A 23,129-nucleotide genomic window follows, 5' to 3' on the forward strand; every position below is an offset into this window, starting at 1 on the left:
AGGTCCAGATCGCGAATAGGGGAAGATAGTCATAGTCGTACATAGGTCCGTTGAAGAAATAAAAAACAAAGGGCAGAAGCTGTTGCACACACTCGCTTGAACATTGTGTCGATTGCGTGGGCGTAACCGGGGGGGAAATGCTATTAACTGGTCATACCCCACGGAATAGCAAAGTTTTTTCCGCTTTTTTATGACCCCTCGCTTCAAGGCACACGGATATATCGCTATTCCATTCCCATTTCGATTTTTATCTTCATTTTTTTTTGTGTTGCCATGTCTAGAAGGCCGCCACATAATCGTATCAGCAGAAGATTTGTAATATGAAGCGGAAGAAATGGATGATAGTTTGTTGGCCGCAGACGGTTTTTTATGTTGTGTATCGTTTTTTCAGTTGAGTGATAAATGCACCATCATTGTTAGCCGACTGAATTGCAAGGACGATTTATAGAACAAGGTGTTGTTTTAGCATATCATAATCATATCATATCAGCATGATAAGTACAGCAAACATATTTATTTGGATTTTAATAATATTTTTTAAAATTAATTTAAAAATGTTTATTATAAATTTTTACAAAAACATTTACCCAAAGTAAAAAATATAATAAATTGGGATTGATCCCGGGCCAATTGATTACTATTTTATAAATTGAACTTCGGCCAATATAAAGAATCCTAAATGCAATTTGCCGCCAACATTTGTGTGGAAAAGTTAAAGCTCTTGGCGTGCGAAACGACAAAAAAAAGTTCCGAGGAAAGTTTGCTGATTTAACCAATTTTAAAACACACACAAACTCAGACAGGCAAACAGACAGACAGCGTGGAGGCAGACACAAAAAGCCATTCCCATTGACCGCAACAGAAAAAACAACACCCAAACCGGGGGGGAAAAACCAGAAGTTGGAGTTTGGAGGTCGGAAAAGGTGTGTTGCTGCGCGGCAGCATCTGTGGCAACTGTAAAGCAACGGCAACCACAGTTCCCTTGGCCAAGTAAAAACTCATCAAACTATATTTTCAATAAATAATGACAATCGACTGGGCGCGAGGGCGAGGGCTCTGCAAAATGGCCGCCATTTTCCACCCATCAACCACCCAAATGCGCCGCAGCTTCATTGATTTTATGCCATTTGGCCAGGAGAACCACAACCGCTACAAGCATAAAATTGAATCATAAAAAATCGAATGCTATACCCACTATATCTACATATATATATATATATTTAATACATGTGGGCCACGCCTTGTCGTGCGGCCCAAACATTTGCATGAGCGGGGCAAAACAAAACGGAATAAAAAGCACTACTTTTACAGTTCTTCCTTTTAGTATTTTTTTGCTGCCCGTCAGTCAACTGACAAGTCAACAGCGATGCAACCTGCAAAAGCCAAGGGCTGCAGAGAAAAAAAAGGTGACAAAGGTGGAGAAATGGCAGGAAAACGTGGCCGAGATGTGAGGAAAAGCCCGGGGTTTCGAGTGGCTTGGCGAGTAAGAGTGGGACAGCCTAAACGAATTCTAGAGCTACTCGACGTCGGGCATTTTTCCAACTACTCTTTTTTCGACTTCCTTTGTCGGCACATATTATAAATTGCACTACGGGGAGCCGCCGTGCCGAAGTACCAAAGTGCCGGCGTGTGAATGGGCCAAATGCGCGGCCCCTAAAAAATGCACAAATGTGAAAAGATTGAGATGAATCAGGGGTCTGTCCACTAAGGGACGCAATGCGAAAAGTGTTTGCACTTTTTCGCCCTTTCAGATTTATCGTTTAGCCGCCATCAATCGCAAAAAATGGGAAAAGAGGTTAATTGAAATATAAAGCCACGCATGATTAACGACATGACACTATTTCAAAAGCAATAAAAAAATAAATAAATAGTAAACCAAATTTATTGTATTATTAACTAACTTTTCCATGCTTCACCCATTTTTAAGAATTGTACAAAATTTTTAATTTAATAAATATTCCCGTTTAAAAAGCCATCATTATTTTTCCTTTTATTGCTCAAAAATTGTAATTTGTAGCCTTTTTTCAGGACATTTAGATATATTCCGTTTTTGCAAGATTATTAACCTTACAAACTCTTACCTCTTTTAACTCCAGAAATATCTTTTGCGTAACCTGAAAGTAAAGAAAACAAAATTGGCAACTTTAGTTAAGTTCATAAGATTATTAAAAGAGTTTTTCTGGTATTTTTTAATATTTTGTTTAAATGTTCAAGGACCAAAATATGCAGGCAACATGAAACAACAAATACGGAACAGCTCTAAGGACACCCCACTCATTCAGTTTTTTGTTTTGTTCTTTCCTCCGTTTAAAGGGGGTAAGTTGCAGTAGAAAACACGCAAAAGTATTCAAATTAAAATCCACTCGAGTAAGCAGAGTGCAGGTTTTCGGTAAAGGGCAGAAAAGTAAAACGGGAAAGGCAAAATGTTTCCTTCCTGACAGACCAAAAGGAAAAAAATACATTTTAGGGCTCGGCTTTGTTTATTTAAAGGTTATTTTTTAAGAAAGTAAAACCAGATAAAATCTAACAGTCATTCAGAGCCAAAAATCAAGGGTGAAAATCAGAATTTCATATTCAACATATTGTTTTTTAATTTTAAAATGGTTTAGCCAGGCCCTTTTCAATTAATAAAATCAAAAGCTGTTCAGTTTTTTCAACATTTGTTCAGTTCATTTGTATTTATTTGTATTATTATTTTTGTGCACAAATAAATGCAAGCCAAAAATGTTTGTAGACAATTATGTTCAGTTAACTTTCACAACATTATGCGCACCAAATATTTTGGTATTGTTTCTGTTGGTTTCACACGTACAATTAACGCTAAACAAAATGACTAATTTTGTACAATTTCACAGAAAAGGATAACATTTTGTTAAAAAACATGAATTAAAATAATGTTAGCTTATCAAAAAAAGTAATTATAACTTATTATAAGTACCATGTCTATAATTTTAATAATTAATTAATATGTTGACATAAAGCTGAATATTCAATTTAAAAAACTTTATGAGTTAGCGAAAATAAAAAAGTACCATACCTAATTATAATTAATTTAAAAACTTTAAATTAAAAGTTGCTTTTAGAAAGTCTGTGACAAAAAACTTTCTCCATTTTGGTTAGTTTTCTTTGATCCACGCATTCAGATAGGACATTATATTCCAGCACAAAGCAAACGCCAGCGGCTAAAAAATCGTTAGCTAAAAAGTAAAAAATTGAAAAATAAAGGCATTCCCTATTTTTATCCATTAGATTTTGATACCGTCAGCTTTGAGAAGTCAGACAAAAGCTACTTTCTTTTGTCTCTTCTCAGGACATTTTTTTAGCTTTAGGCACATAAACAAACTCTCAAAAGTGGGCGAAAAAAAGTAGCAAGTTACTGTGGACAATTTTAAAATGCCTTGCAAGTTAATCATTATTTTAATTTATTGATTTTAATCAAAAGAACCAAGCTCAGCGTATCCGTATTATTTTCGGAATGCTGTCCTAATATCGTGTCCTTTAACATATTTTTAATACAATTTATATTTACTGGTTTGGGCCAATTTGATTGACAGACTTTTGTCAATTTTGGGGTTAATTTTAAGGGTGGTTTTTTGGTGGTGAGCCGCAGACTAGTTAAAGTGTACATAAAGGGTTGCAGTTGTGTAATAAATAATAAGCGGTTAATATAATTGCAAGTTGATTTTAGATACGAAAGTAAAATTGAAATATCGCATTTCAATACTATACTAATCCTGATTGATTGACTGAGGGAATGTATACTAGTTAATATACATAAATTGCTTAGTTTTAGAGTAATTTTCATGTAAAACGGTCTCTTTACGACCATAACAATGGTGAAAATTATTATAAAACTCTACGCACTCTTGCAGGAAACGCCACTCAGATTGTTACACTTTCATTTCTTTTCATTTCGGTTTCTACGTGCCCCCATCAGCCATGACAACCGTATTTATGGTATATAAATCACATTTAAATGTACTGAAGCATGGATAGTACACCTACCTCTAACATTGCCCATTCATTGACTTAATGGCTTTTGGTCCGATTTTCGTATTATATTTTTTGTATGTAGAACAAGAACTATTACATATACATGAAAATATATGTAAAATGGTTTCCGCAGAGCGAAATTTCATTATGGACATTTTGAACGTCTCTTTAATTTGATTTCATTCGTTTTATTTCGTTCAACAAATCCTAAACCGATATGCAGACAAATGACCCAACGGAACGGAATAATTTACTTTTGGTGTATCTATTAATCTGTCAGTTTGACAAAATCAATGCCATTGAATATAAAAGCTGATTAAACTATTAATGAAGAAGATTTATAATTGCGTATATTTGGGATTTCGATAGAGTGAGATTCTAAAAATTTAAGAAAACTGTAGCACTTGTTCGATTTTAAGATTATTTTCAAGCAATCAAGTCAGTCTTTTACCCTTATCAGCATCTTGTTTATTATTTCTCACTTAATACGAGTGTTGTAAAATTCAAAAACATTTGGGTCCCGTAATCACTTGTGTTTTGAAGGCCTTGGGTATCATTTTTTTCGGTTCTAAATTGTATGAAACCGCAGTGACTGATATCAACATTTAAACAATTTAGAAATAACAAGATATCTAAAGTTTCCGCTGACATAAAATGTTTCAAATGAATTACACAATTTCTACAAATGCTTTTTATTTTCTAAAATGTATTCCACACTGTTTCAAGCTTGCACTACATTTTATTGTCATTTCTGATTGAGGAAAAATGCTGACGCAGTCAAACTTTTTTTAGAAATATAAAATGCTTTTTTGACTGCATTTGTGGAAATGTTTAATATTTGTTTGCTGCATATCAATCGAGTTATATTGACAGGAGAAAAGGAAAAAATGAAAGCATGACATATGATATTGAAATGCCGAAAAATGTCTGCCACTATTTGATGTTCCATTTCTCAGTATGCAAACACACAGACTTATGCTCAATTCATGTTGGCTGTAAAGTAAATATTAGGCCAATAAAATAAATAACAGATATAAAATAAAAAATTCTTGTGCAAAGAAACCAATTAATAGTATGCATTTATTTTCTTCAAAACCTTGTTTAATTGTTAAAAAATATTCTTTCTTCCATTGCTTTCATCTATAGGAAAACTTTCCATATCCATATACATTATTCCTCTGCATATCTGAGTCCCGAAATGCCAAATGAAATATTTAACCGCACACGCACACAACTCTTTTGCCAAAAGTTTGCCTTTATTGGCAGCAATCTGTGTGCGCGGTGTCGTCTGGGATGTGTGTACGATGCTATGTGCCCCGCCGGCAGGGAAAAACCAGATAGACAGAGATTCCAGACACAGACAGACCCCGAACATAATGAGCGGCATTAAAACTAATGAAAATCAACTTTGGCACACCGACGAAAAACGCCGGGAAAGCCAAAAGCACTGAAAGGGCGCATTCAAGGGGGATGATGATAAATACCCAGCCCCCCACAAAAGCACGCAGCATAAAAATGTCGACTTCTGCGGCAGAGTGGAGACGACACAATAAAAATAAAAGCAAATACGGCCCCATCATCATCGAGCTCCTCTCACAGCCCCACAACCCGTTTCCAGTTTGCCACCCAACTTTAGACATCGTAACCCCGAGCAACAATAAGAAAATTGCGAGACAGACAAAGTGGAAAAACGCATAAAGATGAACACGCAACAATGAGGAAAACGAAAGGCTGAAATATCTTAAAATCAGAATTTCTAATCCAAAAATAATTGTTTTGGAAAAAAAAAACAAATTTCATCTTTTGTCCGAAAAGGTTTAGTTTTCGGACTGAATTTTCATTTCCACACCAATCTATTGTGAAAAATGTTGAAACTCTTTAAATTTCAGAGAATCTTTAACATTCAAAGTTAAATGTAATTCAAAGAACCTAATATAAGAGTACCCATTTAAATAAGATGTAAATTCGTTATGATGATAAACTTTTGCTTGCTAAACATCCTGGCAGTTATTTGCAGGTTTCCATATTTAATTTATTAAAATGTGAAGGAAAGTGGAGGAAAGCGCTAGCCAAAAACACACCTTTTCATCTCCTGGAAAAAATATATATGTATGTGCGGCTAAAAGGACGAAACTTTATATATATATGCACATAATTTTTGTGCCCAAGTCAAATGAATGTGAATCTGCACTTGAATGCGAATGCGAAAAGCGAATGCCAACACGAAAATGTGCTTTGACTTGGTCTTATTCTCTTAGTTTTCTCCTTTATCTGCGCTTCCCCGTTTCATTTCTGTTTGTTTTTCCATTCGTTTTGCTGGTCTATAGTGTATAGTGTATGTATGTTGTATGCTGTATGGTGTATCTTGTATCTGTAGCTGCGTCTGTGCATAATGTATCTCCGTCTTGGCGAATCGTTTGCCTTCTGTTTGTTTATGCCTCGCAACTTGACTCGGAGAAAAAAGGAGAAAGAGATGAAATGCGGGAAAGAGGAGTGGACTGAAAAGAAAAGAAAAGTTTTTATGCCTTTGTCTGAAGCTCGTCTGTTTGTTTATGTATCCGAATCCCCTCGTATCTCTGTGGCTTACCGCGTAACTTTAATAATTTAATTAAATTTTACCAACCTCCATGCGAGCGAGAAGTCCCGCTTTGATTGTTATTTAGGCCATTTGGCATAATGAGGCAGCATAATTCTCACATAAAATCCAATTTAAGCGCACTTAGTGGCCAACTTTGGGCTTCCTGATTGAATTAAAGGCTACACAAGCACACATTAGTCAGGGTGTCAAAGAAAGTAGGAAGTTCTAATCTAAAATATTCTAGTTGGCCTTAGAAGTTTATTTCCTTATCTAATGTTAATGTTTACTTTGAGGACCACAAAGAGATATTAACCGAGAACAAAGAAAAACCCAATATCACATTAGATTATAATATTTTGTATATAACTGGTATACAAAAAATCATTAAATTTCAAAAAGGATTAGTAAAAATGTATATGACATTTAAGCATTATGATAATGAATGGCACATATTGAAATGCGCACGCCACAGCATTTAAGTCGGTTACCAAAATGGGGGAAATGGGAAATTGCAAACGCGAGTTTCACCTGCCAGGATAACGACGTTTACTCGATTCAACCTTCGCTTTCACCCTCGGAAAAACCCATTTACATTTCTCTGAACACATTCACCGCCCTAGAAGAAGGCAATTTACATCAAGTCACGCCCTTTCATTAAAGCTACTCATCAATTTGAAGTGCCATGCGCTTCAGTCGTTCAACAAGCTTAAGGGATTTATTCACCGCATGATGTACGCTCGCATATAAATACATGTATGTATTTTTTTATTATATTTCATTTATTTGGTTGCCACTCGGCAAACAATAAATGTCACTCGCATGCCTGGCGACTTCTGATAGTAGCACACACTTTGCAGTGAGAGATACAAATGTATCTGGCAGATAGGACAGCAAATGTAGGATAAAACCGTCTATCATCTGTTTGGTTTTTTTGCAAATAAACCCGAACGTTTTTAGGTCATTTTTGCCGTTTCCCGTACATTATGAAACAGCACGAATCTCTTCATACGCGGTCACGTTGTCATCTCTAGTTTTGGATGGTGGCTTCATTATTTGTTTGTTTACTATGTTGCACTTGGCACGTACGGGAAATAAAGCAAAGGAAAATTGCATAAATGCCCGGCCAAAGTGTCCATTGTTCTGGGCCCCCTATCATACTCATTTCCCTCCACAGCCCCTCTAAACACAACTCATATGTGATTTATGACATCTTTTTGCTGGGCTGAAATTATATTTGAACGAACTTTTAGTCAACAGCTTATCAATAATAATAATAAAAACCAGAAAAAGCCAGATGTGACTCTGTGAAATTCATTTCACTTGTGAGCAGAATATTGAATCTTAACTTGACTTTTTTATTATTTTCTCATAAAGCTTGAGACAGAATGAGATAAAAAAAAACGAAACCAAACCAAAGAGATAAAGTTACGTAAAGAAGTAGCCACAATCTTAAGCTGAAACTGAGATACAGATAAAGTATCTTTATCTTAGTTCCCAGCTGTATCTTGTTTCTGTATCTAAAAACTGTTGCTTTCTAGAGCTCTTTTTCTTATAAGTATATTGTTTTTTCCTCGCTTCCGCTGCGAGTTTAGCAAGTGGGAGAGAAACTTTTCTGCGATAGCTGTTGCATATTTATTTTTATAATTTCTTATTTTGAATCTTTATATGTTTTCTGCCCAGACAGATAGCACCGAGACATTGACCTTTTTTCGCTGAGACTGAGAGCAATTTTTCGTTTCTTTTTCTTCTTTTGCCTTTTCTATTCAGCTTGATTCTCGGTTCTCAATTCTCCGTTCTTGAGTCTCCTACTCGCCTTCTTTGTTGTCAGATTAGCCGGCCAAGTGGATAAACCAGTTTTCGTTTCTGCCACTCTGCCATCTTCTCCGTCTGATTCTTGGCCCTCCAATTCTCTGTGTTTTGCCCATGTTCATGTTGCTTGACTTTGGCTAATTAGCCATGAGTGGATGTTGTTGTTGTTGTTGTTGGTTTGCCTGTGGTTGTGAGCCCTGCCCAGCCTCAAATTTCGTAATGTTGAACTAAGGAAAATCTTGCCAAGCAAACAAATTAGTTGAAGTGGCGATAAAAAAAGTACGGACTTTAAATGTGTACTTTTATTACATTTTTTTAAATATACATTCCAAAAATTGGGCAAAGGACGGAAATGCCATAACTCTGAATAAGTCAATCTTAAAAAAAAATGAACTCCTAACACAACGAGATGTTCTTATCAATATTTTTATAAATGGAAATTTTAAGTAGGGGAGTGTAGGGTAATTTGACGAGTAGGGTAATGTGACGAACTCGTCGAATCTCATATATGACGTCACGACAAAAATTCCAAATAAATGTAGTCGTCTCCCCTTATCGTGTCGACAATGTATTTACAGTAATATTAATAAGAACTCCCGTAATTTGTTCGTGAGGTCATTTTCGCTAAAAATGTGGTGCGCAAACTAGCAAACCCATTCAATTTACTTGTGTTTCAGCAGTGCCAGAGCAAAGATGAGTGGAAAATAAAATCAGGCAAATATATGCACGTATACATGAGATCTTTATCAACAGTTTTTGGTACATCGCGTTTTTTTCTTTTGCGCCGTTTGAGAGTGACACCGTTTTTGCTCCAAGTCTACCTTGTAGGGTATCGTGACGAACTTTTTGTGGGGTATTGTGACGAACTTTTTTTATTCAAGAATTTTAACTGTTATCATTGATTATTTGTAAAAAAAAATATAATAATACCAGATAACATTTACTGCTGCAGTTTTATTGTTGTTTTTAAAAGTGACGTCAGTTTAATTTAATTTTAAAAAAAATTTGCACTTTGACCATTTTTTTTTTGTAAGTTTGGGTATTATCTTATTACTTTTTTCTTTTCCGTATCGAAAATAACCTTTCCGTAAATAATATATAAAAAAATGTATTTTTTTGTTTGTAAAAAGGATGGTTTACACCAAACGCTGTGGGATTTGGCTACGTTGAAATTTCGAATCCAAATTTTTTTAGAAATATGCTCAGTAAATGTAAGCAACTTCCTGCTTTTACACTTTTAAAAAATATTGATTTTTGGAGAAGTTACATTAAAGAACAAGTCGTTCGTCACATTACCCTACAACTTTTGAAAGTGCAAAAAAAGTAGGGTTCACGCCAAACGCTGTGGGATTTAGCTGCATTGGAATTTCGAATTTCGAATTTTACAGGGATATGCTCAGTAGATGTAAGCAACTTTCTGCGTTTACACTTTTGAAAAATATTGATTTTTACAAAAGTTACATTCAAAAAACGAATCGTTCGTCACCTTACCCTACACTCCCCTACTAAGGTTTGGATACAAATTTTAAATCCCCTTTGTTTATCGCTTTAGCTGACTATTTCACAATAAAAATGGATGAGTCCCCCAGAGGTTTACTCAGGTTTACTCATGACTCACCCTATGCGTTCTACCTTTTCGCTCTTTCTGCTTCAACAATGGATTTGCTTTGTTGAAATAAGTAAGTAGAATCTGAATCTGAATACATACATGTGAAAAGTTTTTTTTTCAAGTATACACATACAAAATTATAGAAGTAAATTGGAAACCTTGGCACCTGCAGCCGGGAATAAAAGTAAAAGGCAAAAAGAGACTCATTGAAATAACGAAAACAAACACTCTGGAAACACTCATTAGAAAAATATTCTGACGATTCATTTGAAGTGACAAAAGCGAGATTAAATAATTATCATGAGCAAACCCCATTTGTTTAATAACAAAATACACCCAAAGGAGAATACTGGGGGCGAAAAAGCCAAGCCAAGAGACAATTACCCAAATTGTCTACTAAAATTATAAGAGTACCTTCTCCGTTGCTCCACCCTTAAAATAATACCCTCCCCTGCAATCCTTCGCTCGTCAATTATCCTGGCAAAGTGCGTAATTATTTTTGTTGCTCGAAGGGTTCTTGGGTGAAGAAAATGTTAACTTTGTTTCCGCCTGATTGAGCATTTATTTCAATGTTATTGTCTATGGGTCATTTGCAGCTCCCTCGCTTGTATTTCATTTTAAGCTCTGATTGTTGTGGTTTCTTTTGTTTTTTGTGTTTCAAGTGCACAATAAAAGACTAATGCTTATTTGTTGGAATAATTAAAGGGAATTTAATTCAATGCTAGCTTAGAGTAAGCAGTAACAATTTTTCTACTTTCTTAATAGCCAGAAGTATTTTTTAATAGGTTTGTTACACTTTTAATGATGTTTAATAATTTTTGTTATTATTTAAATTGAATAATTTTTCTTTTAGCTGAGTAACCATTTTGCTACTTTGTTCAGTAGCCAGAAGGATTTTTTATAGTTTCCTTATACTTTTTATGATTTTTATTAATATAATTTAATGGTTTTTTATAGGGGAGTGTAGGGTAAGGTGACGAACGATTCGTTTTTTGAATGTAACTTTTGTAAAAATCAATATTTTTCAAAAGTGTAAACGCAGAAAGTTGCTTACATCTACTGAGCATATCCCTGTAAAATTCGAAATTCGAAATTCCAATGCAGCTAAATCCCACAGCGTTTGGCGTGAACCCTACTTTTTTTGCACTTTCAAAAGTTGTAGGGTAATGTGACGAACGATTTGTTCTTTAATGTAACTTCTCCAAAAATCAATATTTTTTAAAAGTGTAAAAGCAGAAAGTTGCTTACATTTACTGAGCATATTTCTAAAAAAATTTGGATTCGAAATTTCAACGTAGCCAAATCCCACAGCGTTTGGTGTAAACCATCCTTTTTACAAACAAAAAAATACATTTTTTTATATATTATTTACGGAAAGGTTATTTTCGATACGGAAAAGAAAAAAGTAATAAGATAATACCCAAACTTACAAAAAAAAAATGGTCAAAGTGCAAATTTTTTTTAAAATTAAATTAAACTGACGTCACTATTAAAAACAACAATAAAACTGCAGCAGTAAATGTTATCTGGTATTATTATATTTTTTTTACAAATAATCAACGATAACAGTTAAAATTCTTGAATAAAAAAAGTTCGTCACAATACCCTACAAAAAGTTCGTCACGATACCCTACAAGGTAGACTTGGAGCAAAAACGGTGTCACTCTCAAAGGGCGCAAAAGAAAAAAACGCGAGGTACCAAAAACTGTTGATAAAGATCTCATGTATACGTGCATATATTTGCCTGATTTTATTTTCCACTCATCTTTGCTCTGGCACTGTTGAAACACAAGTAAATTGAATGGGTTTGCTAGTTTGCGCACCACATTTTTAGCGAAAATTACCTCGCGAACAAATTACGGGACTTCTTATTAATATTACTGTAAATACATTGTCGACACGATAAGGGGAGACGACTACATTTATTTGGAATTTTTGTCGTGACGTCATATATGAGATTCGACGAGTTCGTCACATTACCCTACTCGTCAAATTACCCTACACTCCCCTACTGATATTAAAATTGTTTATATTGAATTTTTTATTTTATTTTAGTAACCATTTTTCTACTTTGTTTAGTAACCAGAAATATTATTTTTTTAGGCTCAAATTAAAATATTTTTGTTATTTTCACTTATATTTTATTGATAAAAATTAATTCGCTTGTTAATTGCTACATTCCATAGTAATAAAAGAATTTATTAGTTGTTAGTTTCAAAACTCACCATTTACGATGATGATGAAAATTATCGATACGAATACAATGTTGAAAGCACATTTTGATGACATTATATGCGATGGGGATCCAACGTGGATGGTGTTCGATTAAACAGAATTAGCACAAAATTTCTGTTTGCTTGGTTGTTCGGAGGTCGTTGTTTGGGTTTATTTATTTTTTAATAATAATTTCCTTTTGGCAGTAGTTGGTTGCGTTTCTGGGCACCTCGAGCTCTCCACTCTTCGCGGCTTTTTAATCAGAGCTTTGCACTTTCCATGCCATTTACAAATTTAGCACTTTTTGCATGGGCCATAAAACTTCGCAGCTCTTTTTCGCACGCACGAATTATTTTCGCTATTTTGTGTTGCAATTTTTTTGGGCTCTTGTCACGTACACTTTTTTCTTTATTTTTTATTTTATCCAATATTTTTTCGTTAACAAATTAAAAGCGAAAATAAAAACGAACTTTTTCAATGATTTTTTTTTGTTTTTTCACTGGGTTGAGTTTTTCTGAAGATACAAAAAATAAATATTATACACTGGCACTTTTTCAAAATTAAAAAAAATGTTGGTTATATTGCATTGTTGGCATAATTGTTCACGTGTTTATTTAATGTTTACGGTTTATTCTGAAGAATTATTTATGAATCATTAGTGTTTTTCAAATACATTTGGTAAATTAGTTGACTTGCGAAAAACCAAAACAAAAATGAAAGCAAAAGACATAAAACAAAAACAATACAAACAAACAGAAAATCACAACAAGAACGAGTATTGGCCTCCTGCTCGCACCCGCTTATACGCAACGGGCAAGCGCAAAGAAAAAAGAGCGAGAGAGTGCTCATGCAAACAGAGAGCGATATAAAGGGAGAGAGAGACGGACAGCTGCGGCGCAAACGCAGCGAAATGCATTAAATTAATTATTGTTGCTTTTCGGATTGTTGTTGTTGCCACAATAGAAATAAAATCGATATGTTTACAAAATAGTTAAAATAAATAAACAAAACAAACTTTTTTTAATCTCTTAATATTTAACACTTGAAGATTACACTATTTTGTTAAGCTAATTTAACACTGTTTTTTTAATGTTTACTTTTTTCGTGCCTCTTCGTCTTCTTCCTTTCTGCTCTACCTCTCTTTGTGTTTTCTTCACCGATTGCCTCTCTGTCCTGCTCTCTCGCGCTCTCTTTCGTCCGCTTTGTGTTGCGTTGCCCGTAAATTAAATGCGTTGAAATGCAGCCATTTTGTCTCCGCAATTGGCACTCACTTGAACTCCCGTCGAATTTGCTGTTTAGCCACAATTCTCAATTGGCCAGAAACGGGGGCATATTATTTGATTAGCGCACTCATTTTCCAGGCCCGACTTGGCGATTTATTTATTTATTTATTCGCTCACCCGCTCGCACCCACACACACACGCACACATGCAATCGCACGCACACCAACGCAGCGAACACGCGTCTAGCGATTTTCCGACTTTCCGACTCCCACGGCGTTCCGAGATCCGTTACAAAGAGATACGCGTCCGGCTCGCTTGATGGTTTTTTTCGACTATGCATTTGAATGTATTTAGTAGGGCCAGTTTAGTTCTTTATTATTGCGGTGTTTTTTGTTGGCGGAGCCACGGTCTTACTATTGCCTGCTTTTACTTGGTCACACTCTTAGTGCCGACTATCGATTGCAACTATCGGATGTAAAAGCATTAGTGCATTTCATTTAAATTAAGTTTTAAAATCTCATACCAAATCATTGGAAAGATTAAGTGTTTGCTGCTGATAATAATAACAATATTTGTGTTTCATGAAATTATATTTCGTGTATTTATTAAAAATTGCAACAGTGGCTGTGTGCAGAGGGTATAAGCCAATGAATTTCAAGGTCGCCGTGAACCACGATTTTACAGACAGTTTTCAGTTCTTAAATTGAGTTTTCATAATTTTTTATAAGCTTTATTTATAGTTTTTTCTATGTTATTCTGGCAGAAACCGTTTTTCTTATCAAGAAAAAAATTAAATCAGGCGCCAACGAAATGGAATATGCGGCATCCCTGGTCTAATTTATCGATAATTTATGTTTGCCAGGTGGCAGCCTACGCATTTTTGACAGCGTTGCCAGTACTAATTTTTGGCGCCTATTTCAATTACAAAAGCTTTTCTTTTTAAATAGAATAAATTAAACAGAAAGAAAATGCAGATTAAATAGATTTTTTTGTACAATTAAAACAATGGGCTTACACTTTTCCGCGGTGAATGGAAATATTGAATGGAATTAAAGAATAGGTATTTCCAAGCATGCATTTAACTTCTTTATGTTTGAATAAGAATAAATCCTAATATTATTTGTAATTTTTTCGATTAGTTGCAGATATTTTAAGGAAAAAGACTTCTTTTCTTAAAAGTAACTTCCTGTTTGAACTGCGCGCGCACTCTGTCAACTTCGTTGGGGCCAATGGGATTTTTTAGTGATAAAAACCCGAAAGGGGGGCCTTGACTCGTGCCACCTGGCAACACTGCGCCCGATGCTCTTTCGTTTCGTTTGTTGTTGCGGGTGGACGTGCTTGGACGTGCTCGCGCTCTCTCTCCGTTACCGTTACCTCCGCATTTGCGTATCCGTGTGTCTGTCCGCGTCCCCGTCCGTGTGTGGGTGTGCATAGGTGTTAGTGCGAGTGTGTGTGTGGCTTTGGTCGCGTGTCGCCGCCGCTTTCATGTAAACGAAGATTGTGCAAAAGGTAAACGCCAAACGGTGGCAACAACAGTGAATGATAAACAGAAGCGAAGCAGCAACAACAACGCGAGCAAACAAAAGTTGTGAAATACTTTTTGTTTTTCTTGTTTTTTTTTTTTTGCCTGATCTGGTGGCAAGTGGCAAAAGCTATAAAAAACATTCTCAACAAAAAAACAGGTTTACTGCGAGTCCAAAAGAGAGAGAAGAGCGAAAACATTTACTGCAAATGCGAATTTAGAATCTCAACGGCTGCCGCACAGTGGTCACTTCTAAACTTGCCCCACTGTAAGCCCAGAACTTGTTTTCAGCTTCTTTTCTTCTGCTTCCCCTCTCCTTTTCCCTCTTCGCAACTCCTTTCATTGGCTATTTTCGAATGCATATATTGTTTATGGGAATCTCGCATGCAGCGCCCGAAATCAATACGAAAAACTGTTTTCCCCGAAAGAGCCGTTACTTTTCGGGAAAATCCCCGTTCCATTCCTCTGCCACACAGAAATCAGCTGGCTCTGCAGTCGACAAAGCTCTGCCGACGTCGGCAGAGGAGGGACTGCGCCGGGCGCCTAGCAACAGCGGTTAACCTCCGATTCCAGGGACGGTTCACGGTTGGGCGCTCAAAAGCGAATAGGGCAACTGGTTATGTAAGATGAAAGTAATTTTTCAGGCCGAAGATTTGCTACCCTTTTCATCTAATTGACATAAGGTTGAATTGTTTAATTTGTTTAAGGGCCGGTTTCTCGAGTGCCGGCTAACATTTCTCGAACAGATAAAGTCCCTGCTAAGGCATTTTGGCTTTCTCGAGCAACAATGTAAGAGCTAACTTTGACAGGGACTCGGAGCCCCTGTTAAGCGTTTTCGACTCGATAGAATGACAGCTGATTTCCCAAAGCCAACTAAGAAGAAGAAACGAAATCACAGCTGACTTTTCCCTTGAAATATACCCAAACAGCTGATGAAATAATCGAAGCACGCCATTTTTTGCCCTTCACAGCACAATTCTGTGCGTTAACAGCACTCTGTAATTGTTTCTCGTTCAGATAAATTAAAGCAGTCGAGAAAGCGGATTTGCTTTTACGAACAGTTTATCTGGTATTTAAGTTTTTCGAACAGATAGCTATCAGGGACTTTGACAGGGACTCGAGAAACCGGCCCTAAGTAGAAACTTTGCTCATCCTTAAGCTTAAAATTCAGGTATGATAAAGACATCACTTGCAACCAAAACTCAACTACGTTTTTTTAAACTTAGGGCCGTTTTCTTGTCCGTTTTTTAAATTTAAAGTAAGGTTTAAACCTTAAAATCGTATAGAAAATCTGAGTTTTATCCCTACTTTAAATTTAACAGGCGGACGAGAAAACGGCCCTTAGAATTACTACTGCTAGTAGTAACCAGACTTAAGATAATTGTCTGATATTATTATTATGACATTATAAAGTAAAATACGCTATCAAAGTTAAATAGAACAGACTCCAGTTTAACTCTTCACTCTAGAATTTCTAAGAAAACGTAAAAGATTACATATATTATCAATAACACCAAGTATCAATATATAAATAACTTATCTGTTTCTTTATATAAAAATATGGATTTATTTGAAAAAACTTCAACTTAGGTTTTTTTGGGTAATTTTTCTGAATGGTAATATGACTAAAATGTAAAATTCCATTGAAGATTTAAATCGTTTTATGTTTTTATCATTTTTTTTTATAAATATGTTTTAAAATTTGTTTGTTATGTAATTTGATTGAGTAGGAATGGTATTAAAACATGAAAGATTGAAGATTCTTAGATAATTTTTTTGGATCCCGATAGTATTCAAATCCGCTCCCCTCCTTTACCGCCGTCAGCTGTGCGATTTGTGCGCATGCGCCACACACGCACACACACACTTCGGAGGGGCAGCTACAGGCAGCAGGAAGCAGGCAGAAGGAGATGGAGATGGAGAGGGGGAAGCGGACCAGCCTGCTGGTTAACTGCCTGACTTTGGCCCGCAAAATTGCATTGCTGGCGTCTCGCTCGCACGCACTTACTTCGGCAGTAATGCCGGAAAATCGGGGGGAAAATCGAGGGGGCAGAAAGGGGGGCGGGGAAAAGCGATGTGGGCCTGGGCCTCGTGCGCGGCTCGAAGTTTCGCAGTTGGCAGTCGGCTTTACATAAGTTGACGTCCGTGGCAGGCGGCGGTACGCTCCTGGAATTCAGTTTTCAGTGCCCGGCTGCAGGTCCTTTGCTCAGGTTGTGTTTCGGAAAAAGTTTCCTTTCAGTTGTCCTGTTTTTCCGGGGGATCATCAGCTGCTGGCGCTTTGCAACTGGTTCGGATTTTCATCATTTTTCTTTCCTGTTTTTTTTTTTTGCAAACTTTTCGTTAGTTTTTCAGTTTTATTTGTTCTGCCTGCAAACCGGCTGGAAATGGCCAAAAGGTTCGTCGACAGTTTTGTGTTTTTTCAGCTGTTCGACTGTTTCGGAAAAAAGTGGTTAGACCTCTTTTTTTATTACACTTTAATTTGGATTTTTTGCCATTATTTATCTCATTTCTCAACTATTGCTATTTGCCGCCTGCGTGGGCCACTTTCAAAAGCTCTGCTTTTTTTTTTGTTTTTTTCTGGGGGCTTCCGTCGATTAATTTTGGCTTGATTTTTATTTATTTATTTATTTCGTTTTCGACGAATCATAAAGCCAAAAAACTTGATTTGTGCGCCCGGCCAGCAGTAAATCACTTTAACAATATCAATTCGGTCGTAAAACCGTTTGAAAAAACACGTCTAAACGAATTTATCCATATATAACCAAAAAACCATGCAGCCGAAGTGTTAATCGAGGAACTACAACAAAGCCGGAGAAAACAACATGTGAGGCGGCTTAAAAAGTTAGCTCAGCGAGTCGAAAAGATGGCCGCCAGGATGTGCAGCATCGTTTCCATCCTCATCATCTAGATTTTAGATGCAGCAGCAGCAGCACTCACAGATACACACGCACACCAATGCAGCCGCTGGCAGCCAGACACTCGCACACCAATACAAGTACCAATGCCAGCCCCTCTTAAAGGTGAGTCGCACTTAAAGTTTTACATTTTAAATACTCTGCAGTCGTAAAATTGGGTGAACCGAGAGTCCCTCGAATTTCAGGAGCAGAGTGCAAAAAGCTTGCAATATTAATAGTATTATGTAGCTTTGACCTCTCTGGGTTCGAAGAGTTTAGCTTAGTTATCGAAAGTACCGATGGGTTTAAACATTTTCAAAATCTGTTGTGTGCAGGATGTGCTTTCCAGTTATAAATAAGTGTGTCCCCGGAAACCCTTATGAATATTTAAGTACCTAAAAGGGCTCAACTTAATTTTTAAGATTTTAATCAATCCGGGATATTTCTAATCCACAAATTTTTATCACAAATCGATTAGTATAATTAAACCACAGATTAAATATTTATTTAAGGATTTTTATGTCGTTACACAAAATGAAGTATCAAATAAATGTAATTATGAAAAATTTCTTAAAATGAAAACTAACTAGTTTTCTAGGAAATGAATTTTTATCCAATTATGTCGGAACACATACGTCATCGAAAATAAAAGCATTCTGCGTTTTTGTCGTAAAAAACATTTCTGCAAGGTCATTAAATACATCAGATAGGTAATGTCTAGGGAAATTATTTGAATTTCTTTTTAATTAAATAGGGGTTGGCTAATTTCTGTATAGTTGGAGACCTAGATAAGATTACATATCACAATTATTGACTTTTAATAAACTTCTAGTAAAGATTGTTAATAATAAAGGTTATAAGATAAATAAGGTGTTAATAACAAAGTGCGTTTTTAATGCAATTTTTATAAGATTTAATCTTTCAAAGACTTTTTTGCACGAAAGAAGCTTGAATAAAAATGTGTTATTTGTTCGCCATCAATCCGATTACGAGCCGTTCCTTGCCCTTCTGGCTCCTTTTTAAGATAATCTTCAATAAATATATGTGTGCGGGCAAATGTATTTTGAAACCTTCGTCTATCAAGCCTTGTGAAATGTCCAATCAAGACGAGAATCGCATGATGAATGACCTCAGCATTCCCATCAATCTTACACAATTGTCCCCCCTCGCCTGCCAGCGAATTTTTGCTTGAATTTCTTTGATATTTGGCGACTACTATCCATCCGTTTTTGTCTTTCGTGAGTTGATTTTTTGAGCTTGCGTGCTTAGAGCATCTCAAAGTCTAACATTTCTCTTTCGCTTTTGCTTGGCAAATAAAAAGAAAAAAAAACCAAAAAAAAAAAACACTAGCGCGAATTTTTATAACCGCTTGGAGTCGGAATTGGAATCGGATTTGAACCCGGGACGAAGCTGGGGATCTGGCCTGACCAGAGGAGAGTTCAAACCGAGGGCTGTCTTTTTTAATGCTCCTTTAACTTTTTTTTTGGTTTGGTTTTGGTCGCGAGCCCATTGAAAAAAGCTCGTCAAACCAGTCGCCGCCGTTTGTATTTTGTTTTTGCTCTCTGTGCTGGCTGTTTGTTTCCTAGGCCTGGGCAAACTGGCCCCCGTTGATGACTTTTTACATAGACTCTGTTGGCCCGAAGAGATACCGACTGCGATACCAGCGAGAGTCAGAAGGCCCAGACTCAACTAACAGACAAAACATACACGTATCTAAACTTGTTTGAAACGTGTTACATTTTAAGAACGTTCGCCGCAAGCGGCAAGTGGCAATAATCCTTTCAAACTTGACACTGCTGCCATGTTTGAAAACGCGAAGGGCCCGTATGCCCCAGTGGGAGTGGCATGGATTCATGGATTCTCGGTTCTTTTTATATCCATTACTCGTAGGGTAAAAAGGTATATTGTATTCGTCGGAAATTATGTAACAAAAAAAGGGAAGGCGCCCAATTCTTAACAGATTTTGTAAAAGTATAAATCCCATTTTCTTGCGTTTATTAATACCTATGAAAATGTAGTAGAAAATTTTAAGATGGGATTATTCATTAAAAAGTTATGAGCAATAATGGAATGCAAGCTTAGTAACGGGTATTTTATGGTCGAGGTACCTGGCTTGTGTATCGATGTATCTATGTATCCGGATCTCTATATGCTGGCTGTCAGTCTCTTTGGCTCTGCAGACATTTTGGCTGCCTTTGTTGTTATCATAATGATCCTTTTTTTGCACACGGTGGTTCTGCCCTTACCCAAATCCCACACAAAATAGTCACAACGAACGGACGAGGCGAAAAAAAAAGTGAAATTGATATTTTCGCACAAATTGCCGTTAACAAGGATTGGTAGCTAAAGGGAGTGGGTCCTAGAGAACCTAGGCAACGAAAAATTTGCCTGTCAAAAATTGGTTGAAAATATGCAGCAAAAATGAAATGAGAGAAATAAAATAATAAAAAAAAATCGGTTAGGTGCAAACGGGAAATTGTTTACCGTGGTTCCAAAATGATGTAATTTCGCGTGTTCGTGCAATTCAATTTCCTGCCAGCGGAAGCCCGTGTCGCTCTGTTCGCCCATTGAAGTCAAACATTCATTCCCGACCCCAAACATCATCAGCCTCCCTTAGCAGCGGGATGTGCCCACCCAACCACCCACCCACACCCTCAAACACCAAGTTTAAAATATTGTCCAAAAATTGTTTGGCAATTCCAGCCTTCTTTTTTTTCTACCCCCCAAACTTTAATTGTCCCCCGACCAAACTTCGTTGAGTATACAGTGCCAGAAAAATGGGCCGATATTTATATGTGCTGGGACTACAACAAACATGTATTATGTAAAATTCAATTTAGCTGAATTTGCTATCTTAACAGCGCATCCGTTCTGGACAGCAGCCTCCTCTTTCCTCCCCCGATAAGTCAATAAAATTTAGCGTATGTCTTTCGGAAAAGGCAGAGTAATTCTAAACTGGGTTTAGTTTACTGAACGATTATAATCGTTATAAGCTATAGCTTAATATAAAGAAAATTAAAATAAGGATTAGAGCTTTAAACTATTCGATTGAAAAATCGATTTAATCAATGTTTTTGGATGAGCGAAAAAATCGATTTTTGAGTAGTAACGACACCACTTAAGCAAATTTTGGATTTGTAATTTAGATTAGGCAAAAGTAATGTAAATTTAGTAAAATATTATTTTAAAGTAATTTAACTCAATTAAACTTTTTTGTTTCCTCTACATTTTTAAAGCCATTGCTTTCATAAATTTATAAAAAGTATCTTACAGAAACTGTGGATGTTATGCCTTAAAGCTTATTACTTAAATTGTTACTAAAATAAATGAATAAAAATATAATCTAATAAAAACCTAAAATAAAAAAAAAAGAGTTCACGCTCTTTTTTTTAGTTCTTAAGTTGAAGTTTTTTCTGGTACGACAACAAAATTTCTTCCAGAAGTGCATGTAAAGTTCGTTCTTTATTTGGGTTTATAATTTCCCAAGAATACTCGCCATATTTCTCATAAATAAATTTTATTGAAAAGACGTACCCCGGTCAGTGCGCGCCTCTCTCTGGCCTGCTGGCTTTCGTTTTGGCCTGGCCTGGCGGGCATTGCCTATATTAACAATAATTCCTTTGTGCCCGGGCATCTTGCCAAAAAGTTGGCGACCGCCTGCTCCTGGCACAGCAGGCGACGAACGTTTTGTGGCCAATTTCCCGTACCCAAAGGCCGACTTTTTGTGTGACCCATTGTCAAGTCAAGTCAAGCCGGACAAGGCCTACTCTCAACCACTTTTTTTCTGTTTTCCCATTCTGCCACCCGCTATGTAGTATGACGTTTTGTCTAGAGTTGAATTCACAAAAGTTTGCGAGAAAAAGCAGTACCAATGCGGCAGCGGGGTGAGCGAACTGCAAACTTTGGAGTCGAGTCCATGACAACCAGTACAACTGCTGGAAAAACCATTGATTGAACCTGGTCATGCGGTTGGTTTGCATCTTTTAAGTTTCGTAATCTGACCTTCTTCGATGGGGCTTAAAATAGTGCGAAAATCTTTGATCTTTTAAATGAATATTTAACTATTATTTAAGTACACTTTAATAAAGCAAAATATTATTTAAATTTTGTGGATAGATCCTTCCAATTCTTGTCAAAAAGTGAAAGGAAATGTGGTAATCAAAAAGATGCAACAAAAAGATTTATCAGAAAACTCCGATTCAGTCAATTCCTGGATCCGCCACTGATATTATTATATATAGAAAATTATTTCGTATAGTTCTTTAAAATAAATTAAGTCCGATAAACCCACACCTAAATAAAACTCAAAACCGCATACACTACAGAAATTTCTTTTGGTTGCTATTGTAGATATAGTAGAAGCCCCCATTGAACTTTAGTGTGGCCAGTTCATAGTGCGAGGTGCCACTCACTGGATGGGCGGCCACTCGCACCGGCGATGAGCTGAAGCTGAGGGTGCGGTAGAAGAAGGCGGTGAGGAAACTGCAACTGATCACAAAGGCCACAAAGAAGCCCAGACAGAAGACACAGTCCTTGTTGACCTGCAGGCAAAGGCAGAAGGCTGCCACAAAATCGCCGATTGAGCGACCAATTCGCGCACAGATCGTTTGCCGCAGCTGGGGAGGATTGGGCGGCAGATTGTTGCCCCTGATGGTGATCGTGTGATGGGATCTTTCGCAGGGCGCTCCATTTCGATCTGTTCGCAGGTTGGTCAGATTCAAACGCAATCGTCGGGGCTGTGATATTACCTCGGCCGTTTGGGTGCCCAGTTCGCTGTATTGCGGAATTTGTAGTATCACCGCTGGACTGGATTCCAGGGTATCCACATTGCGGGAGAAGCAGTAGAGAAGGACATTATGCAATTGTCTGGGGGTTGGACTCTCTGTGTTGCTCTCAAGATTCTCAGTAGACAAAGTGCTGACCTCCTCCTTTGATTTCCGACTTTTTTCTGCGGTCTGTCCACTTGTACAGGGCTCATCATCTTGATCGAAGGACACGCGCTTGCTCTCCAGATCCTCTACCGAAGTCTCCGTCTCAGTGGCGCCCAAATTCGCATCTGGCAAATACACAACATGGGCGTTTTCATCGCCTGGTGGCATATTTATTATCACTTGAGACTCTTGGGGTTCCGACAATGACTGGCTTTCGTTTTCATCATTCTTATCTCTACGTTTATCCATTAATTTTTGGTGCTTAAAAAAAACTGGGAATTTTTTTTTGTAATTTCCTGTTACTAAATTTGAAAACTGACTTGACTTTCGGTGTAAAAGTTGTCAACACTCGTGTC

At 36.7% G+C, this 23,129-nt stretch overlaps 3 protein-coding genes across 9 annotated transcripts in view; 1 reads left to right on the top strand and 2 right to left on the bottom strand.

Annotated features, from left to right (window-relative positions):
* kuz (zinc-dependent metalloprotease kuz) overlaps positions 1-13,771 on the bottom strand; it is a 98,015-nt gene extending 84,244 nt beyond the window's left edge. For 3 of the 4 annotated variants that reach the window (XR_006412482.2, XM_044395163.2, XM_044395162.2), the window contains exons 1-3: positions 13,475-13,771; positions 12,215-12,717; positions 2,082-2,114 (exon numbers count right to left, since the gene is read on the bottom strand). Coding sequence is in view for 2 of the 4 variants with exons in the window: in XM_044395163.2 (XP_044251098.1) it covers positions 2,082-2,114; positions 12,215-12,278 (97 nt within the window). In the remaining 2 variants the exon portion in view is untranslated. The remainder of the gene's footprint in view (positions 1-2,081; positions 2,115-12,214; positions 12,718-13,474) is intronic. The other variant, XR_011418904.1, reaches the window with a different exon arrangement.
* Positions 13,772-14,740: 969 nt separating this feature from the next.
* B4 (imaginal disc development protein B4) overlaps positions 14,741-23,129 on the top strand; it is a 53,294-nt gene continuing 44,905 nt past the window's right edge. The window contains exons 1-2 of one of the 3 annotated variants that reach the window (XR_011418972.1): positions 14,741-14,935; positions 17,600-17,968. The gene's annotated coding sequence lies outside the window, so the exon portion shown is untranslated. Of the gene's footprint in view, positions 14,936-15,136; positions 15,217-17,599; positions 17,969-23,129 lie in introns of those variants that run through there. The other 2 variants (XR_011418974.1, XR_011418973.1) reach the window with 2 other exon arrangements.
* Positions 21,811-23,036, bottom strand: LOC108058214 (uncharacterized). 2 transcript variants are annotated; one of them, XM_070216599.1, is made up of 2 exons: positions 22,255-23,036; positions 21,811-21,858 (listed from the first exon to the last, which is right to left on the bottom strand). In XM_070216599.1, exons 1-2 carry the CDS (start codon positions 23,020-23,022, stop codon positions 21,826-21,828), a joined length of 801 nt encoding a protein of 266 aa, XP_070072700.1. In that variant the 5' UTR covers positions 23,023-23,036; the 3' UTR covers positions 21,811-21,825. The 2 variants fall into 2 exon arrangements, with proteins under 2 accessions (XP_070072700.1, XP_016998305.2); XM_017142816.3 differs by lacking the exon at positions 21,811-21,858 and having other exon boundaries at positions 22,158-23,036.

Source organism: Drosophila takahashii, chromosome 2L, assembly GCF_030179915.1.
Source record: "Drosophila takahashii strain IR98-3 E-12201 chromosome 2L, DtakHiC1v2, whole genome shotgun sequence".
Taxonomy (NCBI): domain Eukaryota; kingdom Metazoa; phylum Arthropoda; class Insecta; order Diptera; family Drosophilidae; genus Drosophila; species Drosophila takahashii.